At 56.2% G+C, this 17,867-nt stretch overlaps 1 protein-coding gene across 1 annotated transcript; it reads right to left on the bottom strand.

Moving 5' to 3' along the window:
- Nucleotides 1-212: 212 nt before the first annotated feature.
- On the bottom strand, nt 213-2,565 carry LOC135287277 (cytochrome P450 4F3-like). Its single transcript, XM_064400629.1, has 7 exons — nt 2,380-2,565; nt 1,284-1,350; nt 1,080-1,209; nt 875-1,008; nt 729-793; nt 562-644; nt 213-462 (listed from the first exon to the last, which is right to left on the bottom strand). Exons 1-7 carry the CDS (start codon nt 2,563-2,565, stop codon nt 213-215), a joined length of 915 nt encoding a protein of 304 aa, XP_064256699.1.
- Nucleotides 2,566-17,867: the final 15,302 nt, after the last annotated feature.

Here is a 17,867-nt window from a genome sequence, read left to right as displayed (position 1 = left end):
CGATATTGGGCATGGGGGGGGTGTCACAGGTATAGATGGTGACATGGGGCTATATGGCCGTGGATGAGGACATGGGGGACGTGGCCATGGGTGGTGACAAGTGGCCTAGGGGACAAGTCCCTGGGTTGATGTGTCCATACCATGAGGTGTCCCATGACCAAGGACAGCACATCCCCACCACCACCACGATACTGTCCCCTTCATGCTCCCGTTTATTCCCTGCTCTTTCCCTGGCTGTGACACCTCCCTTGCAGGATGTCCCCATGTCCTGGTGACCCGTGTCCCTCAGCCACTCCCAGTGGCTCCAGCAGCAGCCAGAGCCCATCCTCAGCACGCAGGATCAGCTCGGGCTTGCGGCGCGGGGGTGGCCTCGCCGTGTCCCTCCACAGCACAAACCGGGACAGTGTCAGTGCCACTGCCACCTTCATCTCAGCCATGGCAAAGCTCTGCCCGATGCAGTTCCTGCCACCACATCCCCACTGTCAGTGTCACCCCGCTGTGAACCCAGCCAGAGACGGGGGTGGCACCTGGGGACACTCCTGTCCCCACTCCACCACATACCTGGGGCCAGCAGAGAAGGGGATGAAGGACGACGGGGACCGTCCCTTGCTGTTCTCTGGGCTGAACCTCAGAGGGTTGAACACCTGGGGTGACACCAGCACAGTCACACCGAGGGGACACAGCTGTCACCATCATGGTGACAAGGACACCTCATAGGGTGGTCCTACCTCAGGCTCAGGCCAGAGGTCTGGGTTGTGGTGGGTCCCGTAGATGCTCATCCGGCAGATGACCCCTGGTGGGATGGGAATGGCCACTTTAGGGACAGCAGATGAGGGTGGCTGGTGACACTGGGGATACCCTGGCCATGCTATACCCTTGGGGATGACACGGCCATCACGCAGGGGAATGTCCTCGGTGCAGCGCCGGGACACAGCAGTGACAGGAGGGTGCAGCTGCAAGCTCTCCTTGATGCACATGGTGGTGAAGGGCAGCTGGGACAGGTCCTCCCTGGGGACAAAGCAGGGGTGGCACTGTGTCTCCGAGCCACGTGACTGGGGGTGGCCCTGGGGACATCTCACCATTCAATGTCCGCTGTGTCCCGGCCAGCCAGGAGCTCCTGGACCTCCTGGCGGCATCGCTCCTGGTGCTCAGGGTGGCCAGCCAGGTTGTAGAAGAGCCATGCCAGGCCACTGGCCGTGGTGTCATGACCTGTGGGGACATTGGGTGAGTGAGGGGACACGGGAGTGGCTCCTCCCCAATGGCGCCTGGGAGCTCGTGCTCACCCTCAAACATGAAGGTGTCAGCCTCAGCCGTGATGTCCTCGTCCGACAGGGTGTGGCCGTTCTCGTCCTGCGGGGGTGAGATGAGCCAGGGGCCACCTGGGGCCACCGGTCTACGGCCAAATCCCATCCATGGCCACCACTCTTCCCCAATGGCCACCACCCTACAGGCACCACCATCCCACTGGCCATCAGCTCTATGGTCAATGCTGCCCATGGCCACCACTGTTCCCCTGTGGCCACCAGTCTATGCCCCAGCCCACCATGGCCACCAGCATCCTCCTGGCCTCCATGGCCAACCCTTCCATGGCACCACCATCCCCTAGACCACCATCCCCCCATGGCCACCACCCTGTGGTCACCATCATCTCCCCATGACCACAACCACCCTCTTGAGCACTTCCATTTCTCCATGGCCACCATCATCCCCCATCCCCTCATGGCCACCAAAGGACAAGGGTTGTGGGACAACCAGAGGCTGGACATGGTGACACCGTTGGGTGACCTTGGGGAACCTCAAGGACAGGTTGGTGGCCACTGTGGGGTGGCATTTGGTCTAGCAGTGGTGACACCTCTGGGACCTGTGGACTTGGGTTGGTGGCCACTGCCTGGGCACTGCCAGGTCTCTGTGCCAGGTGTGGTGACACCCATGGGTCGTCCTGGGGACCCGTCTGGTGTCCCATGTCCTACCTGAGGCACTGAGGAGTGGCTGGAGGGTGCTGGGGTGGAAGAGGCACAGGACAGGCAGCCAGGGAAGTCCCCCCCAGAGGCAGCCATGACGGTACTGGGCCACCAAGGTGTCCACCTGCTGTAGGGCTTCCTCCGTGCTCTGGCCTTGGGGACAACAGGACATGTGTGTCACTGGGGATACAGATAGGCTTGGGGACATGTGTATCCTCAGGATACTGCCAGCCTTGGGGACATGTGTGACTGTCCCCACTGTCCCCTTGCAGGTGCCACCATCCTGTCCTCACCATCCCAAGTGCCACCACCCCATTCCTTCGGTCCCCTCATAGGTGCCACCACCCAGTTGTTCCTTTGCAGGTGCCCCCACCCCTGTCCCCGCTGTCCCCGCAGATGCCACCCTCTGTCCCCTCACCATGCTGGTGTGTCCCAGCAACCAGTTGTGCCAGGGTAGGATGGGGAACTTGTTCAGCTGGCGACAAGTGGCCCGGAATCGGGTGACAGCCACCAGCGCATCCCAGAGCCACCACAGCAGCAGGGCCACCACAAAGGTGCCCAGGGCCACCGCGCCCAGGGAACCTAGTGCCGTGGCCACCGCCATGGAACCGCTCCTGGGGACAGGCTGGGGACAGGGCAAGGGGCGGGCATGGGCGGTGTCACCGCGGGGTCACGTGGCGCCGCACTGGGTGTCACCGGATCCGCCTTTTGTCGTAACGCGCGTTCTGGTGGCAGCGTCCTCTGACACGTCCTGATGGCTTCTTGTGCTGACATGTCCTGGTGGCAGCGTCCCCACATGTGTATCCTGGTGGCATCGTGTTCCCCCCTTGGTGTGTCCCTGTCTCCCTGTGTGCGTCTATGTCCCCTCCATGTGTCCCTGTCCCCATCTCCCGCGTGTGATCCTACTCCCTTCCCTGTGTCCCTGTCCCTCTCTGTATGTCCCCTGGCCCCCGCCCCTGGTGGGACCAAAGTCCCCGAGGTCCTGGGGCTGTGTCCTGTGGGATATTCACGTGTCCCACAGCATGTCCCCGTGTCCCATAGGATGTTCCCGTGGCTGTTCCTTGCACTGAGCTTCTGCGCCTGTGCCAGCACAGAGAGGGACACTCCATGACACCCCACAGCACCCCACAGCACTTTGACCTCTGGTTTTGTCTTTTCTCCTTGGTTTGGTGGGCACCTCTGGCACAATCCTCTGGTACAAGTGGAGGTTGTGATGGTTCATTAACTGATCTCAGAGTGCAAAAACAACACAGAGGGGATTTCAGTATTGATCAAAAGAAATGCATCTTTTATTGACTGTCCACAGCAAATGCCCTAGAAGGGTTAGAAAAGAGATAAAATATAAAGACAGAGAGAGACAGAGAGAGAGAGAGAAAGAGAGAGAGAGAAAGAGAGGGTATAGCTACCAAACATAGAGACAAAATCCTCATGATCCAGGTCGATGGAAATTCACCTTGTGACGTCGGGGAGAATCTCAACATCCTGGTTAACTCAGGTATTGTATTTGTGTTTCCCCCAGACAGGGAAGGAATGATGAATCTGACTCCATGTTCTCAGAAGGCTAAGTGATTATTTTGTGATACTATATTATATTAAAAGAATGCTATACTAAACTATACTAAAGAATACAGAGAGGATACTTACAGAAGGCTAAAAAGACAATAATGAAACTAGTGACTCCCTCCAGAGTCTGACACAGCTTGGCCCTGATTGGCCAATAAGTCAAAACAATCAGAGCAAAAACCCATGAAACAATCACCTGTTGGTAAACAATCTCCAACCACATTCCACATGAGCAAAACAGAGGAGAAGCAAATCAGATAATCATTGCTTTCATTCTTCTCTGAGGCTTTTCAGCTTCCCTGGAGAAAAATCCTGGGCAAAGGGATTTTTCAGAAAATGTGAATGTGACACTCAGGGGTCTATTATAGTCCTTTGCCAAGGGGGGGAACAGGTAATTCTCTTGAAATTGCTGAGGGGGAACAGGTACAATGAAGAGCAAGTCTGTTGAAACCACCAAGGGGGAACAAATCATGCTCTCAGCAGTGAGTGAGAGTCATTGTTTTCTTGACCCAACGACCACACCTGGCACATCTTGCTTCAGTTTGGTCAGCCCCTCCCCATTATAGAATCATAGGGGTCTCAGTCACAGCCCTTGGGAGGGGGGGCTGCAATCTCTGTCTGTCATTGTGGTAGAGAAGCAGATGAAGGGTTTTCAATAGGGAACCACCAAAGTTACCCCTGAAAGTTCATTTGGCCAAGAGGTGGGGAAATTCATGGGCTATTGCCAAGAAGCAGGTGCAAGCATATAGGGCGAGTCGCTCCTTTGCCAGCCCCCTGCTAGAAGCAGTCACTCCAAACACAGCTGTGCACAATCACTTGGCCAGCATCCACCTCAGCCAGGCCAGAACTCCAGTCAGGGTCCTCAGGGTCCCAGTCTCTGTCCTTGCGACAGTCGTGAGGAAAGTGAGGGAAAGTTCAGACCATCTCTTACAAGGTCCCACGGCCCCAAAGGGGCCTCTGGATTATCCAAGACCCCAGAGTGTCGCAGGGCCCCTGTGATCCCATCAGTCCCTGCAGTGTCACCATGTTCCCATGAGTCCCTCTAGTGTCACAAAGTCCCCATGAATCCCTGCAGTGTCACAATGTTCCCAGGAGGCCCTGCAGTGTCACAGAGGAGCAGCACTGGAGTGGGCACAGCACCAGGGGAGGTTTGGCAGCGTTCCACTCTCTGTGAGACCACAGCAGTGGAAGCCACAATGTTCCCCTCTCTCTGACACTACAGGTGTGGCAGTACCATCTCCCCCTCTTTGTGAGACCACAGCAGTGGCAATTCCAACATTCCCTTCTTTGACACCACAAGGGTGGCAGCTCCAAAATTCCACTCTTTATGACCCCACAGCAATGGATGCCCCAGTGTTCCCTTCTCTGTCACACCAGAGCAGTAGCAGTGCCAGCATTCCACTCTCTGTGACACCACAGTGGTGGCAATCCTGACCTTCCCCTCTCTGTGACACCACAGCAGTTACAGCCCCAGCGTTCCCCTCTCTGTGACAACACAGCTGTGGCACCCCTAGTTCCCCTGCCTGTGACACCAGAGGTGGCACCCCCAGTGCTCCCCTTTGTCTGACACCAACACAGTGGCAAACCAAACATTTTCCTCTCTATGAGAAGACAGTAGTGGCAGCCCCAAGGTTCCAATCTCTCTGACACTGCAGCAGTGGCAGTCCCAGTGTTCCACTGTGTGACACCACAGCAGTCACAACCCCAACTTTCCCCTTTTTGTGACACTGCAGCTGTGGAAGGCCCAAGTCCCTGTCTCTGTGGAACTGCCGCAGTGGCAGCCCCAGTGTCTCTCCCTCTCTGACACCACAGTGGTGGCAGCCCCAAAGTTCCCCTCTCTGTGACACTGCAGGGGTGGCCATCCAAAGTTCTACTCTCTATGACAGCACCACAAGTGGCAGTTCCAACATTCCCCTCTCTGTGACACCTCAACATCTGCAGCCCCAGTGTTCCCCTGTCAGTGACATGACAGCAGTGGCAATACCAATGTCCCCTTGTCTATGACACCAAAGAGGTTGTAACCCCAACGTTCCCCTCTCTGTGACATCACAGTAGTGGAACCCTCAGCGTTTTCCTCTCTATGACAGCATTGCATTGGCAGCCCCAACACCCCCCTCTGTATGACACTGCAGGGGTGGCAGCCCCAAATGTTCCCCTGTTTGTGACACCACAGGAGTGGCACCCCCAGCATTCTCCTATGACAGCATTGCAGCGGCAGGCACAACATTCCACTCTGTATGGCATCACAGGGGGGGCACCCAAATGTTCCCCTGTTTGTGACAGCACAACGGTGGCAACCCCAGTGTTCCCTTCTATGACACCACAGCAGCAGCCGCCCCAACTTTCTCCTCTCTGTGACACCACAGGGGTGGCAGTCCTATTGTCCTGGTCTCTGTGACACCACAGTGGTTTGTGCCCAAACGTTCCCCTCTCTGTGACACTGCAGCTGTTGCAGCAGCACTGGAACAGAAGCAGCAGCCATGAAACAGCAGAGGAGCAGGGGAGGAGCAGAGATGGAGCTCTGGAACAGCGGGAGATGAGCAGTGCTGGAGCAGTGCTGGACAAGCAGAGGAACTGTGCTGGAACATCCTGAGAGCAGCACTGGAGCAGCTTCTGAGCAGCAGTGGAGTAACCATGGAAAAGGTGGAACAGTGGTGGAACAGGAACCACAGACATGAACAGTGGTGGCACACTGGTGGCACATTGGTTACACATAGGTGGCACATTGCTGGCACGTTGCTGGCACATTGGTTACATATATGTGGCACACTGGTGGTGCACTGGTGGCACATTGGTGGCACATTGGTGGTATATTTGTGGCACAGGCCCCACAGCCGTGGAGCGGCACAGGAGATGCCGACGCTGCGGGACACAGAGCGGCTCCGAGCGCTTTGTCCTGCAGGGACTGGCTCTGCACACCAGAGCGATCCCATCAGGCTGATCCAGATCGGGGACAGAAGAAGGAATTGCTGCTGGGCTCTGGAAGGCAGGGATGGAGAACATTGAATGGTGACCTGGGAGTTTGATCCTGCTCATTGTGGCCACTTTTGGGGTGCCAAGGCAGTTCCAGTCCATTTGAAGTCATGAACTCAGGAGATACTCAGAATAAAAGCAATCAAACTGCCTTCTTTACTGCAGGGAAACACAGCTTGGGAGAAGTTTCATGATTTCTGATTTAGGAACCCAACTGGGTCAATTACTTGCCTGTGGTTTGTTCTAGTCCTGAAACTATTCCCAAAGTGCTCTGATTTGGTGTTAAAAACGAGCAATGTGCCTCATCACCTGGATATTGCACACGGAGTACAGAGCTATTTGTGGTCATTACGATCCAGAAAACAAATGGATTTCTGTTCCTGATTTCACTCTTCCTTCCTCTCTCTCTGGGATGAGGCCTCCAAGACTCCCTGCAGGTCTGCTTTCCAGAATCTGCTCCTCTGGAGTCGGGATGGGACAAATGAGCGTTGGGAAGAGGGAGGAAAATGGACCATTCAAACTGCAAACTCTGTTGGTGTAGCCTCTGCATTTCCAATATTGAGAAACTGTCATGTTTTCAACTCTCTGAAAAAATCCCACATTTCTCACTTCTGCCCTGGCAGAAAACCTTCCTTTGGACCTATTTAGCATCTGACCCTTGGAAACACCTCAGTGCAGATGCTTTTTGGTTGGTTTTGCTAACAGATGACAAGAAAATCAGCACAAGGGGAGGGATGAGGGAGAGGGCAGAAACAATTCCTTTCTTTTCTCTTCCAGGTGCAATGTCTCCTGTGCAGGTTGTGCTGCAGCCAGAGACTTCCCAGGCCAAGGGCTGAGGGAAGCGCTTCAGCTGAGGCAGCTGAGACATCTCCTCCCTGCTTTGCAGCCCTGGGGCTGACAGGGGACACAGCTGCCCCCCCATGCACCCCACACAGCCCCTGGAATGGGGGATTCTTCCTGCCTCTGCCAGATGCTCCTTCTCCATCCCTGGCCTGGCTGCTCCTGCTCTGAGCTCCCTGCCAGGGTCATTGCTGGGGCTGAGGAGCAGGAGGGAGGAGCTCAGCACCAACCTGGGAGGTGCCAGCGGGGTCAGAGATGTGTGGAGGTGACAGTGACAGGGTGACGGGATGTGCAGATGGACACAGGGACAAGAGAACACCTCTGGGGGAAACCTCTTCAAAATTTGGGGGATTTTTGTTTGTAAAATACATGTAGATATGGATACACAGGCCCAGAGTGTGACTTTGGTGAAAGGGTTTATTGATTATTGAGGGGAAATGGCCCAGGGCTCCCAGGGGATCAGAGGGTTCCTCCAGGGATGATCATCTCCTCATGCCACCAGACGGGACTGGGACACCGGTGTCCCCACAGCTTCCAATCCTAAAAGAAAAACCCCAGAACGTGACTCTGGAGCACACTGGGCCATGGATGGGCTTTGTCCCCCTCCCTGTCCCTGCAGGCACGGCTCACCTAGGCATCCAGAGAGGCAGCCAGGCGCTTCACACGCAGATCCAGCAGCTTTCCAGGCAGAGGGGGCTGGGGACAAAGGCAGCGTTAGAGACACACTGGGGGCACTGGGCTGGACTGGGAGGCAGGGGAGAGCAGGAGGGCCTTGGGGAAGGGGCTGCAGGAGCAATGGGGTGCAGGAGCTGCTGCGCTCCTGCCCAGAAGCACTGGGCTCCTGGCCAAGAGGCACAGCTGGGGCAGGGGCTGCGTCCTGGCTCATCCAGGGGGTCCTGGGGTGACAGGGACGGGAATGCAGCAGGGGCCCTGGGCAAAGGCTTCCCTGGCGAGGAGCCGTGGGGCAGGCTGCTGTCTGGGCTGTCAGTAGGGGTGCACTGGGCTGTGCTGGGACAGACTGGGATGGGCTGGGCTGTGGTGGCCATGCAAGGGGAGGGTCTGACACTGGCAGAACTCGTGGTACCCACCAGAGGCGTCTCCAGGTCCACGACGTTGTCTAAATCCAACTGCAGAGAGAGCAGGAGACCTGGCTGGTCACTGGGATGTCCCCAGTGCCAGCGAGGGATGGGGGGACTGAACTGCCACCCAATTCCCTGAGGGGATGCCCTCCAATGCCAGCAGCCCACTCACCTCCCGGAGATCATCTTGGGTTCCTTCCAGGAGTGCCTGGAAAGGAGAACAAAGGCTTGGTCTGGACTGGCCCTTGTGGGGCTGTGGGGGGACACGGGTGCAGGGAGCAGGGCCCAGGCAGAGGGATGGGAATTCAGGGCCTCCAAGGAGATCTGCTGGAGGTGGGGGAGACCCAAAGACACTGATCTGGGGTCAACTGAGGGCCCATGAGACAGGGCTGGGGGCGTGGAAGGAGCAGGGTGTGAGGTACAGGGGAGGAGAAAGGAATTGCAGTGTAGGGACAGGGGAGTGCAAGAGAGGGGCTTGGTGGGGACAGAAGAACGAGGATGGGTAGGGACAAAACCAACAGGACTGAGAGATGGTGTGGGAGTGGGGAGTGAGTCAGGGAATTGTACAGGGAGACCCTTCTGCCATGGCCAGGAAGAAAGGCAAAGAATGGAGGGGAGACATGGAAGGAAAGGCGTTGGGAATGGTGAGTGGGAGGGAGTTTGGGGATCCTGAATGGGATACAGAGGAGGGACCAAAAGGGTGGGAAGGGAGGGCAGAAAGGGCAGGATGTGGGGACAGCGTTTGGCTGGTGCCTCACCTTGGCCTGTGCCGGGGGGCACAGCAGGATGGAGAAGAGCAGGGCCACGCTGAGCACAGCCACCTTCATCTTCCTCTCACTCTGGGCAGTGCTGTTTGAGGCTGCAGCAGGTGAGGAGCACCTTTATCCCTGCTGGGACTCCTCCCTGCACCCTCCCTGCCAGCCCCCAGGCCAAAGCCGGCTTGGCACAGCCCCCAGCCCTGGCCACAAGCCCAGCCCTGGCACAGAGTCCACTCCACCTGTGGCACAGATCCAGCCCCCTTGTCCAGCATCCCTCCAGCTTCCTGCACAGGGCAGCTGCCCCTGGAAGGGCCCAGGCACCTGGGGGGCCAAGGGGGGCAGGCAGGGAGACAAAGGCATCTGGGGACCCTGTGGGGACAACCCCCATTCCAACACAATCCATCCTCCAACACCCCCAGTGACAGATCCCCCATCTCCTGCTGCCCCTCTCCTCCCAGAGCTTTCCCTGTGGGACAGCCCAGAGCTGAGCCCAGCCCCAAACCCAACATGTGGGACAACAAGGGGAACAAGGGACATGTGATCAGGTGGGTGATTGGCATCTCCAGTCACTGCAGACACTGGGAGCACTGGGCAATGCTGATCACCTGCACACAAGGCTCAGGGTTGGGGAATGACTCAGGCGTGGCAATTCCCACGTGCACACAACCTGATATCCCATTCCCTGCAGATGCCAATCTAATGCAGCCTCCATGCCCAGAGCACTGTCCAGAGGGGAATGTGCCCTGCCCTGACCCTCATCCTGTCACACCTGCAGCCACTGAGCCCTCCCAGAGCAGCTGGGGCATGGCCCTGGCTCTGGGCCCAGGCCAGCACTGGCCCCGAGCAGGATGTGCCCATCCCAGGGACATGGGGAAGGGGGCACCTGTCCCCAGGCAGCCACTCGGACCTCATTGGGGTAACAGAGGTGCCCTGTGAGGAGCAGGGGTGTTGGTCCCTTATCAGCATCTCTGACAAGCCCTGTTTACCCAGGCCCTGAGGCACCAGGAAGACATTCAGATATCTTGGGCTTCCAGGAAGAAAAAGCCATGGTGAAGTGATTCCCGAGAGCTGTCCTTGGCAGTGACTCCTGTTTGACATTCCAGGCCATTAGTGAAGGGTTGTGCACCTCTCTTTCCCCAGGGACAATGTGGATCCATCCCAGATGTGTTGTGGCCCAGCTATGAAAACATTTCAGGCCACTGCCTTAACTGTTTGCTCTGGAACTTGCCCAAGGAGCTGCAGGGTCCAGGAAGATTTTCTTGTGGAGTGCCCCAGGACTCAGAGACCAGAGTGTCCCCGTGGGGGATCCTTGACCAGAGGCACAAGTGCTGTGACATCACTGCTGTGCTGACATGGTCTTGGAATGGGATTGAGGAAGTGTCCACAGGGTTCCAATTGCAGAATAATGGCCAAGGAGAGATCCAGACCTCCTTGGAGATCAGCGCCAGTCAGGGGGGTGGCAGTGGACAGCCACTGACCACGTGCTAACAGCCCAGGCAGAAGGAGCTGGACATGGCCAGAGGCTCCCAGTGTGGGCAGATTGGCCCTGCAGCTTCAGGAACCCCATGGGAATGTCCCTGCCCCCCTTGGGGCTGTGGATGAGCTGTGCAGAAACTGTCCCTCCATCTCTCAGCAGCATTTCAGCAATGAGGTTATTTCCCCTCCATTGTATCCACTGTGATCCCCATGGCAGGAGAAATGATGAAGAGGATTCCATGGATATCAAAAGGGTAATTAATTACTATATTATACTACAATATTATATACTATATTACACTATATTACATTACATCTAAACTGAATCTGCCAAGCACTCAACTCTGCTCTCAACTGCCGACAGTCCCGACACACACACACATACCTGCCCCTGATAGGCCAGGGAAACAAAACACCATCCCTTTGGGTAGACAGTCTGCATATTGCATTCAACTTCTGCACAAACACAGGCACTGTAAATGAGATAAGAATTGTGTTTCCTTTTTCTGGGGTTCAGAGAATGTGAATCTCAGAAATATTCTTGGGAAGTCGTGCCTTGCTTTTCTCTGTGAAGAGACATGACTGGTGCTTTTGCATCAACCTTTTACAGTGGGGTCCTCAGCACAGTAAAGGCTCAGACTTCGTGGAGCAGTTCCAGAGGAGGCTGAGATGCTCCAAATGCTTGCAGCACCTCTGTGACAGAGACAGGCTGCGGGAGTTGGGGCGGTTCAGCCTAGATCAGAAAAGGCCATGGGAAGACCCCACAGTGACCTTGCAGGACTTCAAGGAACCTCACAGGAAACATGGGGAGAAATGTTTTAGTAGGATCTGTCTCAGCTGGAGAAGAGGAAATGGCTTTAAAGCAGAAGAGGATAAGTTCCGACTGGAGATAAGGAAGAAATCTTTGATGCTCTGGTCGGTGAAAGACTGGCACAGGTTTCCCAGACACCTGGTGCATGCCCCATCCTTGGAAATGCTCCTGGTTGGATGGGCTCTGAGCAACATGATGGAGGAAAAGATGTCTCTGCTCCCACCCCCCAGGAGGCCCTGTGGTGTCAGCTACAGGAGTGGTCGGTGTCTCTTGTAGGATTCAATTCCCCCCGGGGAGCGGAGGGAACACACAGCAGCATAGATGGCAGGAACGTCCTCCCATGGAGATGGGAATATTCTGGATCAACAGGCTCAGGCTGCCCAGTTTTGTGTCTCTGCAGATGGACACAAGTGTCAGAAGAGACTGAGAACCAGGAGGCCCTGCAGTGTCTCTGAGTCCCCTTGGTTCCAGGAGGCCCCACAGAATCCCAGGCTGTAGTAGTAAATTCCTTTGTTATGAAACAGTTGTGTTATAAGTGAAAGCAGTTTGTTCTGGTTGTTCCCCATGCATACTGGTTTGTTCTGGAGATGTACCTTCCCATCCCCCTATCCATCAACCTCAAGACCTACCCCTTATTCCAGACACTTCCCTGCCACTCAGGGAAACCCTGTCCTTCTCCCTTGCCCATTACAGAAACCCCACCTTGAGCTCTAGAATCTTCTGTGTCCATCTTGTATCCCTCGAATACCTATTGGTATGCTCAGTCTACTCTCCTCCCTGTTGTTCCCCGTTGGTTGTCATAATGTGGACGCCGCCCTGTGCTCCTGCCCAGGTTTCCTGCGTTGGTCCTGGTTTGTATCCTCCCCATGTTCACTCCCCCGTACTGCAGCTGTTGTAACCCTGGATTTGCTGTCAGTTGTCCCTGGACCCTGTCAGATATTAAAGCCTCTTGGGAACCTACACAAGCGATCCCTCTCTTTCCTTCGCTCTGGATTCCTCAGCTCTGGACATCAGTAGCTGCACAGAGCAGCCTGCTGCTTCTGGGAGACAAGCAGCCCTGCTTGTACCAGCAGCCAAACGGGCCCAAAGGGCAGATAGGGAGTGGCCACTCTTGGCATGGGCCAGGAGACAGGGCTAGCCACAGACATCTCTGAGCAGCCACAGTGTCACCAGGGCCCCTTTGGCTCCATGAGGCCCCACAGAATCCCAGGGCCCCTTTGGCTCCATGAGGCCCCACAGAATCCCAGGGCCCCTTTGGTCTCATGATGTCCTACAGTGTCACAAGGACCCCTGGACACCACAAGGCCCTGAGGTATCCCAATGGATCCTTGATGATTCCAACTGGCCTGGCTGTGTCACGAGGGCCCCTGGATTCCCTGAGACCCCACAGTGTCCCCTTGTTTCCACAAGCCACAGGGTCACAATGGCCCCTGAGCATCTTTAGGCACCAGAGTGTCACAGCATCCCCTCAGTTCCATGAACTCCACAGTGTCACAATGTCCCCTTGGTTCCATTTAGTCCTGCAGTGTCACAATGGTTCCTGGGAACCATGATCCCCTGAGTGATCAGAGTGGATGGTTCCATGAAGCCCCACAGGTTGGCAGTCTCCTCTTGGTTCCATGAGGGCCCATGGCCCCAAAGGGGCCTCTGGATTCTTCAAGGGCCTGGAGTGCCACAGGGCCCCTGTGATCCCATCAGTCCCTGCAGTGTCACCATGACCCCAGGAGGCCCTGTGGTGTCACCGTATCTCCATGAGTCCCTGAGGTATCAAAGTGTCCTCAGGAAACACCGCAGTGTCACCATGTCCCCAAGAATCCCTGCAGTTTCACAGTTTCCCCAGGAGGCCCTGCAGTGTCACAAAGGAGCAGCACTGGAGTGGGCACAGCACCAGGGAAGGTTTGGCAGCATTCCCCTCTCTGTGAGACCACATCCTTGGCAATTCCAACATCACCTTCTCTGTGACACCACAAGGGTGGCAGCTCCAAAATTGCACTCTTTATGACCCCACAGCAATGGCTGCCCCAACATTCCCTTCTCTGTCACACCAGAGCAGTAGCAGCGCCAGCATTCCCCTCTCTGTGACACCACAGTGGTGGCAATCCTGACTTTCCCCTCTCTCTGACACCACAGCAGTTACAGCCCCAGCGTTCCCCTCTCTGTGACAACACAGCTGTGGCAACCCCCCCCCCCAGTCCACCTCCCTGTGACACCAGAGGTGGCACCCCCAGCATTCCCCTCTGTCTGACACCAGCACAGTGGCAAACCAAAGATTCGCCTGTCTAAGAGGAAACTGTGGTGGCAGCCCCAAGATTCCAATCTCTCTGACACCACATCGGTGGCAGACCCAACCTTCCCCTGGTCTATGAAAATACAGAAGTAGCAGCCCCAACGTTTGCCTCTCTGTAGCACTGCAGCACTGGCAGCCCCAGTCTTCCCCTGTCAGTGACACTATAGTGTTGACAAGCTCAGTGTTCCCCGTTTTGTGACATGACAACAGTGACAGTACCAATGTCACCTTGTCTATGACAGGAAGCATTTGTAAGCCCAGTGTTCCCTTCTCTGTGAAAACCCAGTGGTGGCAGCCCCAAAGTTCCCCTCTCTGTGACACTGCAGGGGTGGCCATCCAAAGTTCTACTCTCTATGACAGCACCACAGTGGCAGTTCCAGCATTCCCCTGTGACACCTCAACATCTGCAGCCCCAGTGTTCCCCTGTCAGTGACATGACAGCAGTGGCAATACCAATGTCCCCTTGTCTACGACACCAAAGAGGTTGTAACCCCAACGTTCCCCTCTCTGTGACATCACAGTAGTGGAACCCTCAGTGTTTTCCTCTCTATGACAGCATTGCATTGGCAGCCCCAACACTCCCCTCTGTATGGCACCGCAGGGGTGGCAGCCCAAATGTTCCCCTGTTTGTGACAGCACAGGGGTGGCAACCCCAGTGTTCCCTTCTATGACACCACAGCAGCAGCCGCCCCAACTTTCTCCTCTCTGTGACACCACAGGGGTGGCAGTACCATTGTCCTGGTCCCTGTGACACCACAGCTGTGGCAGTCCCCTTGTCCTGGTCTCTGTGACACTACAGTGGTTTGTGCCCAAATGTTCCCTTTTCTGTGACACTGCAGCTGTGGCAGCAGCACTGGAACAGAAGTAGCAGCCATGGAACAACAGGGGAGCAGGGGAGGAGCAGAGACTGAGCTCTGGAACAGCGGGAGATGAGCAGTGCTGGAGCAGTGTTGGACAAGCAGAGGAACTGTGCTGGAACATCCTGAGAGCAGCACTGGAGCGGCTTTGGAGCAGCAGTGGAGTAACCACGGAAAAGGTGGAACAGTGGTGGAACAGGAACCACAGCCATGAACAGTGGTGGCATGCTGGTGGCACATTGGAGGCACATTGGTTACACATTGGTGGCACATAGGTGGCACATTGCTGGCACATTGGTTACATATATGTGGCACATTGGTGTCACATTGCTGGCACATTGCTGGCACATTGGTGGTACAGGCCCCACGGCCGTGGAGCGGCACAGGAGATGCCGACGCTGCGGGACACAGAGCGGCTCCGAGCGCTTTGTCCTGCAGGGACTGGCTCTGCACACCAGAGCGATCCCAGCAGGCTGACCCAGAGTGGGGGAAGCAGCAGGATTTGCTGCTGGGCTCTGGAAGGCACGGATGGAGAACATTGAATGGTGACCTGGAGGTTTGATCCTGCTCATTGTGGCCGCTTTTGGGGTGCCAGGACAGTTCCAGTCCATCTGAAGTCATGAACTCAGGAGATACTCAGGACAAAAGCAATCAAACTGCCTTCTTTACTGCAGGGAAACACAGCTTGGGAGAAGTTTCATGATTCTGATTTAGGAACCAAAGTGGGTCAATTATTGGCCGGTGGTTTGTTCTAGACCTGGAACTATTCCCAAAGTGCTGGGATTTGGCGTTAAAAAGGAGCAATGTGCCTCATCACCTGGATATTGCACAAGGAGTACAGAGCTATTTGTGGTTGTTATGACTGAGAAAACAACTGGAATTTTTTCCCGATTTCACTCTTCCTTCCTCTCTCTCTCTCTCTGGGATGAGGACTCCAAGACTCCCTGCAGGTCTGCTTTCCAGAATCTGCTCCTCTGGAGTTGGGATGGGAGAAATAAGCATTGGGAAGTGGGAGGAAAATGGACCATTCAAACTGCCAACTCTGTTGTTGTAGCCTCTGCATTTCCAGTATTTTAGAAACGGTCATGTTTTCAACTCTTAGACCAACTCTCAGACCAACTCCCACATTTCTCACTTCTGCCCTGGCAGAAAACCTTCCTTTGGCCCTATTTAGGAACTGACCCTCAGAAACACCTCAGTGCAGATGCTTTTTGGTTGGTTTTGCTAACACATGACAAGAAAATCAGCACAAGGGGAGGGATGAGGGAGAGGGCAGAAACAATTCCTTTCTTTTCTCTTCCAGGTGCAAAGTCTCCTGTGCAGGTTGTGCTGCAACCAGAGACTTCCCAGGCCAAGGGCTGAGGGAAGCGATTCAGCTGAGGCAGCTGAGACATCTCCTCCCTGCTTTGCAGCTCTGGGGCTGTCAGGGGACACAGCTGCCCCCCATGCACCCCACACAGCCCCCTGGAATGGGGGATTCTTCCTGCCTCTGCCAGATGCTCCTTCTCCATCCCTGGCCTGGCTGCTCCTGCTCTGAGCTCCCTGCCATGGTCATTGCTGGGGCTGGGGAGCAGGAGGGAGGAGCTCAGCGCCAACCTGGGAGGTGCCAGCGGGGTCAGAGATGTGTGGAGGTGACAGTGACAGAGTGACAGGATGTGCAGATGGACACAGGGACAAGAGAACACCTCTGGGGGAACCTCCTTGAGATTTAGGGAAATTTCCTTTGGAAAACACCCACGGACACAGATACACAGGCCCAGAGTGTGACTTTGCTGAAAGGGTTTATTGATTATTGATTATTGAGGGGAAATGGCCCGGGGCTCACAGGTGATCAGAGGGTTCCTCCAGGGATGATCATCTCCTCATGCCACCAGAGGGGATCGGGACACCGGTGTCCCCACAGCTTCCAATCCTAAAAGACAAATCCCAGAACGTGACTCTGGAGCACACTGGGCCATGGATGGGCTTTGTCTCCACCCCTGTCCCTGCAGGCACGGCTCACCTAGGCATCCAGAGAGGCAGCCAGGCGCTTCAGACGCAGAAGATCCTGCACGTTTTCATACAGAGGGGGCTGGGGACAAAGGCAGCGTTAGAGACCCACTGGGGGCACTGGGCTGGACTGGGAGGCAGGGGAGAGCAGGGGGGGCTTGGGGAAGGGGCTGCAGGAGCAATGGGGTGCAGGAGCTGCTGTGCTCCTGCCCAGAAGCACTGGGCTCCTGGCCAAGAGGCACAGCTGGGGCAGGGGCTGCGTCCTGGCTCATCCAGGGGGTCCTGGGGTGACAGAGACGGGAATGCAGCAGGGGCCCTGGGCAAAGGCTTCCCTGGCAAGGAGCCATGGGGCAGGCTGCTGTCTGGGCTGTCAGTAGGGGTGCACTGGGCTGTGCTGGGACAGACTGGGATGGGCTGGGCTGTGGTGGCCATGCAAGGGGAGGGTCTGACACCGACAGAACTCGTGGTACCCACCAGAGGCATCTCCACGCTGTTGTCTAAATCCACCTGCAGAGAGACCAGGAGACCTGGCTGGTCACTGGGATGTCCCCAGTGCCAGCGAGGGATGGGGGGACTGAACTGCCACCCAATTCCCTGAGGGGATGCCCTCCAATGCCAGCAGCCCACTCACCTCCCGGAGACCAACTTGGGTTCCTTCCAGGAGTGCCTGGAAAGGAGAACAAAGGCTTGGTCTGGACTGGCCCTTGTGGGGCTCTGGGGGGACACGGGTGCAGGGAGCAGGGCCCAGGCAGAGGGATGGGAATTCAGGGCCTCCAAGGAAATCTGCTGGAGGTGGGGGGAGATCCAAAGATACTGATCTGGGGTCAACTGAGGGCCCATGAGACAGGGCTGGGGGCGTTTTAGGAGCAGGGTGTGAGGTACAGGGGAGGAGAAAGGAATTGCAGTGTAGGGACATGGGAGTGCAAGAGAGGGGCTTGGTGGGGACAGAAGAATGAGGATGGTTGGGGACAAAACCAACAGGAATGAGAGATGGTTTGGGAGTGGGGAGTGAGTCAGGGAATTGTACAGGGAGACCCTTCTGCCATGGCCAGGAAGAAAGGCAAAGAATGGAGGGGAGACGTGGAAGGAAAGGCCGTGGGAATGGTCAGTGGGAGGGAGTTTGGGGACCCTGAATGGGATACAGAGGAGGGACCAAAAGGGTGGGAAGGGAGGGCAGAAAGGGCAGGATGTGGGGACAGCGTTTGGCTGGTGCCTCACCTTGGCCTGTGCCGGGGGGCACAGCAGGATGGAGAAGAGCAGGGCCACGCTGAGC

This window comes from Passer domesticus, chromosome 29 (assembly GCF_036417665.1).
Source record: "Passer domesticus isolate bPasDom1 chromosome 29, bPasDom1.hap1, whole genome shotgun sequence".
NCBI lineage: Eukaryota > Metazoa > Chordata > Aves > Passeriformes > Passeridae > Passer > Passer domesticus.
Note: the sequence above shows the minus strand (reverse complement) of the source record. Positions and strands in the feature narration are given on the sequence as shown.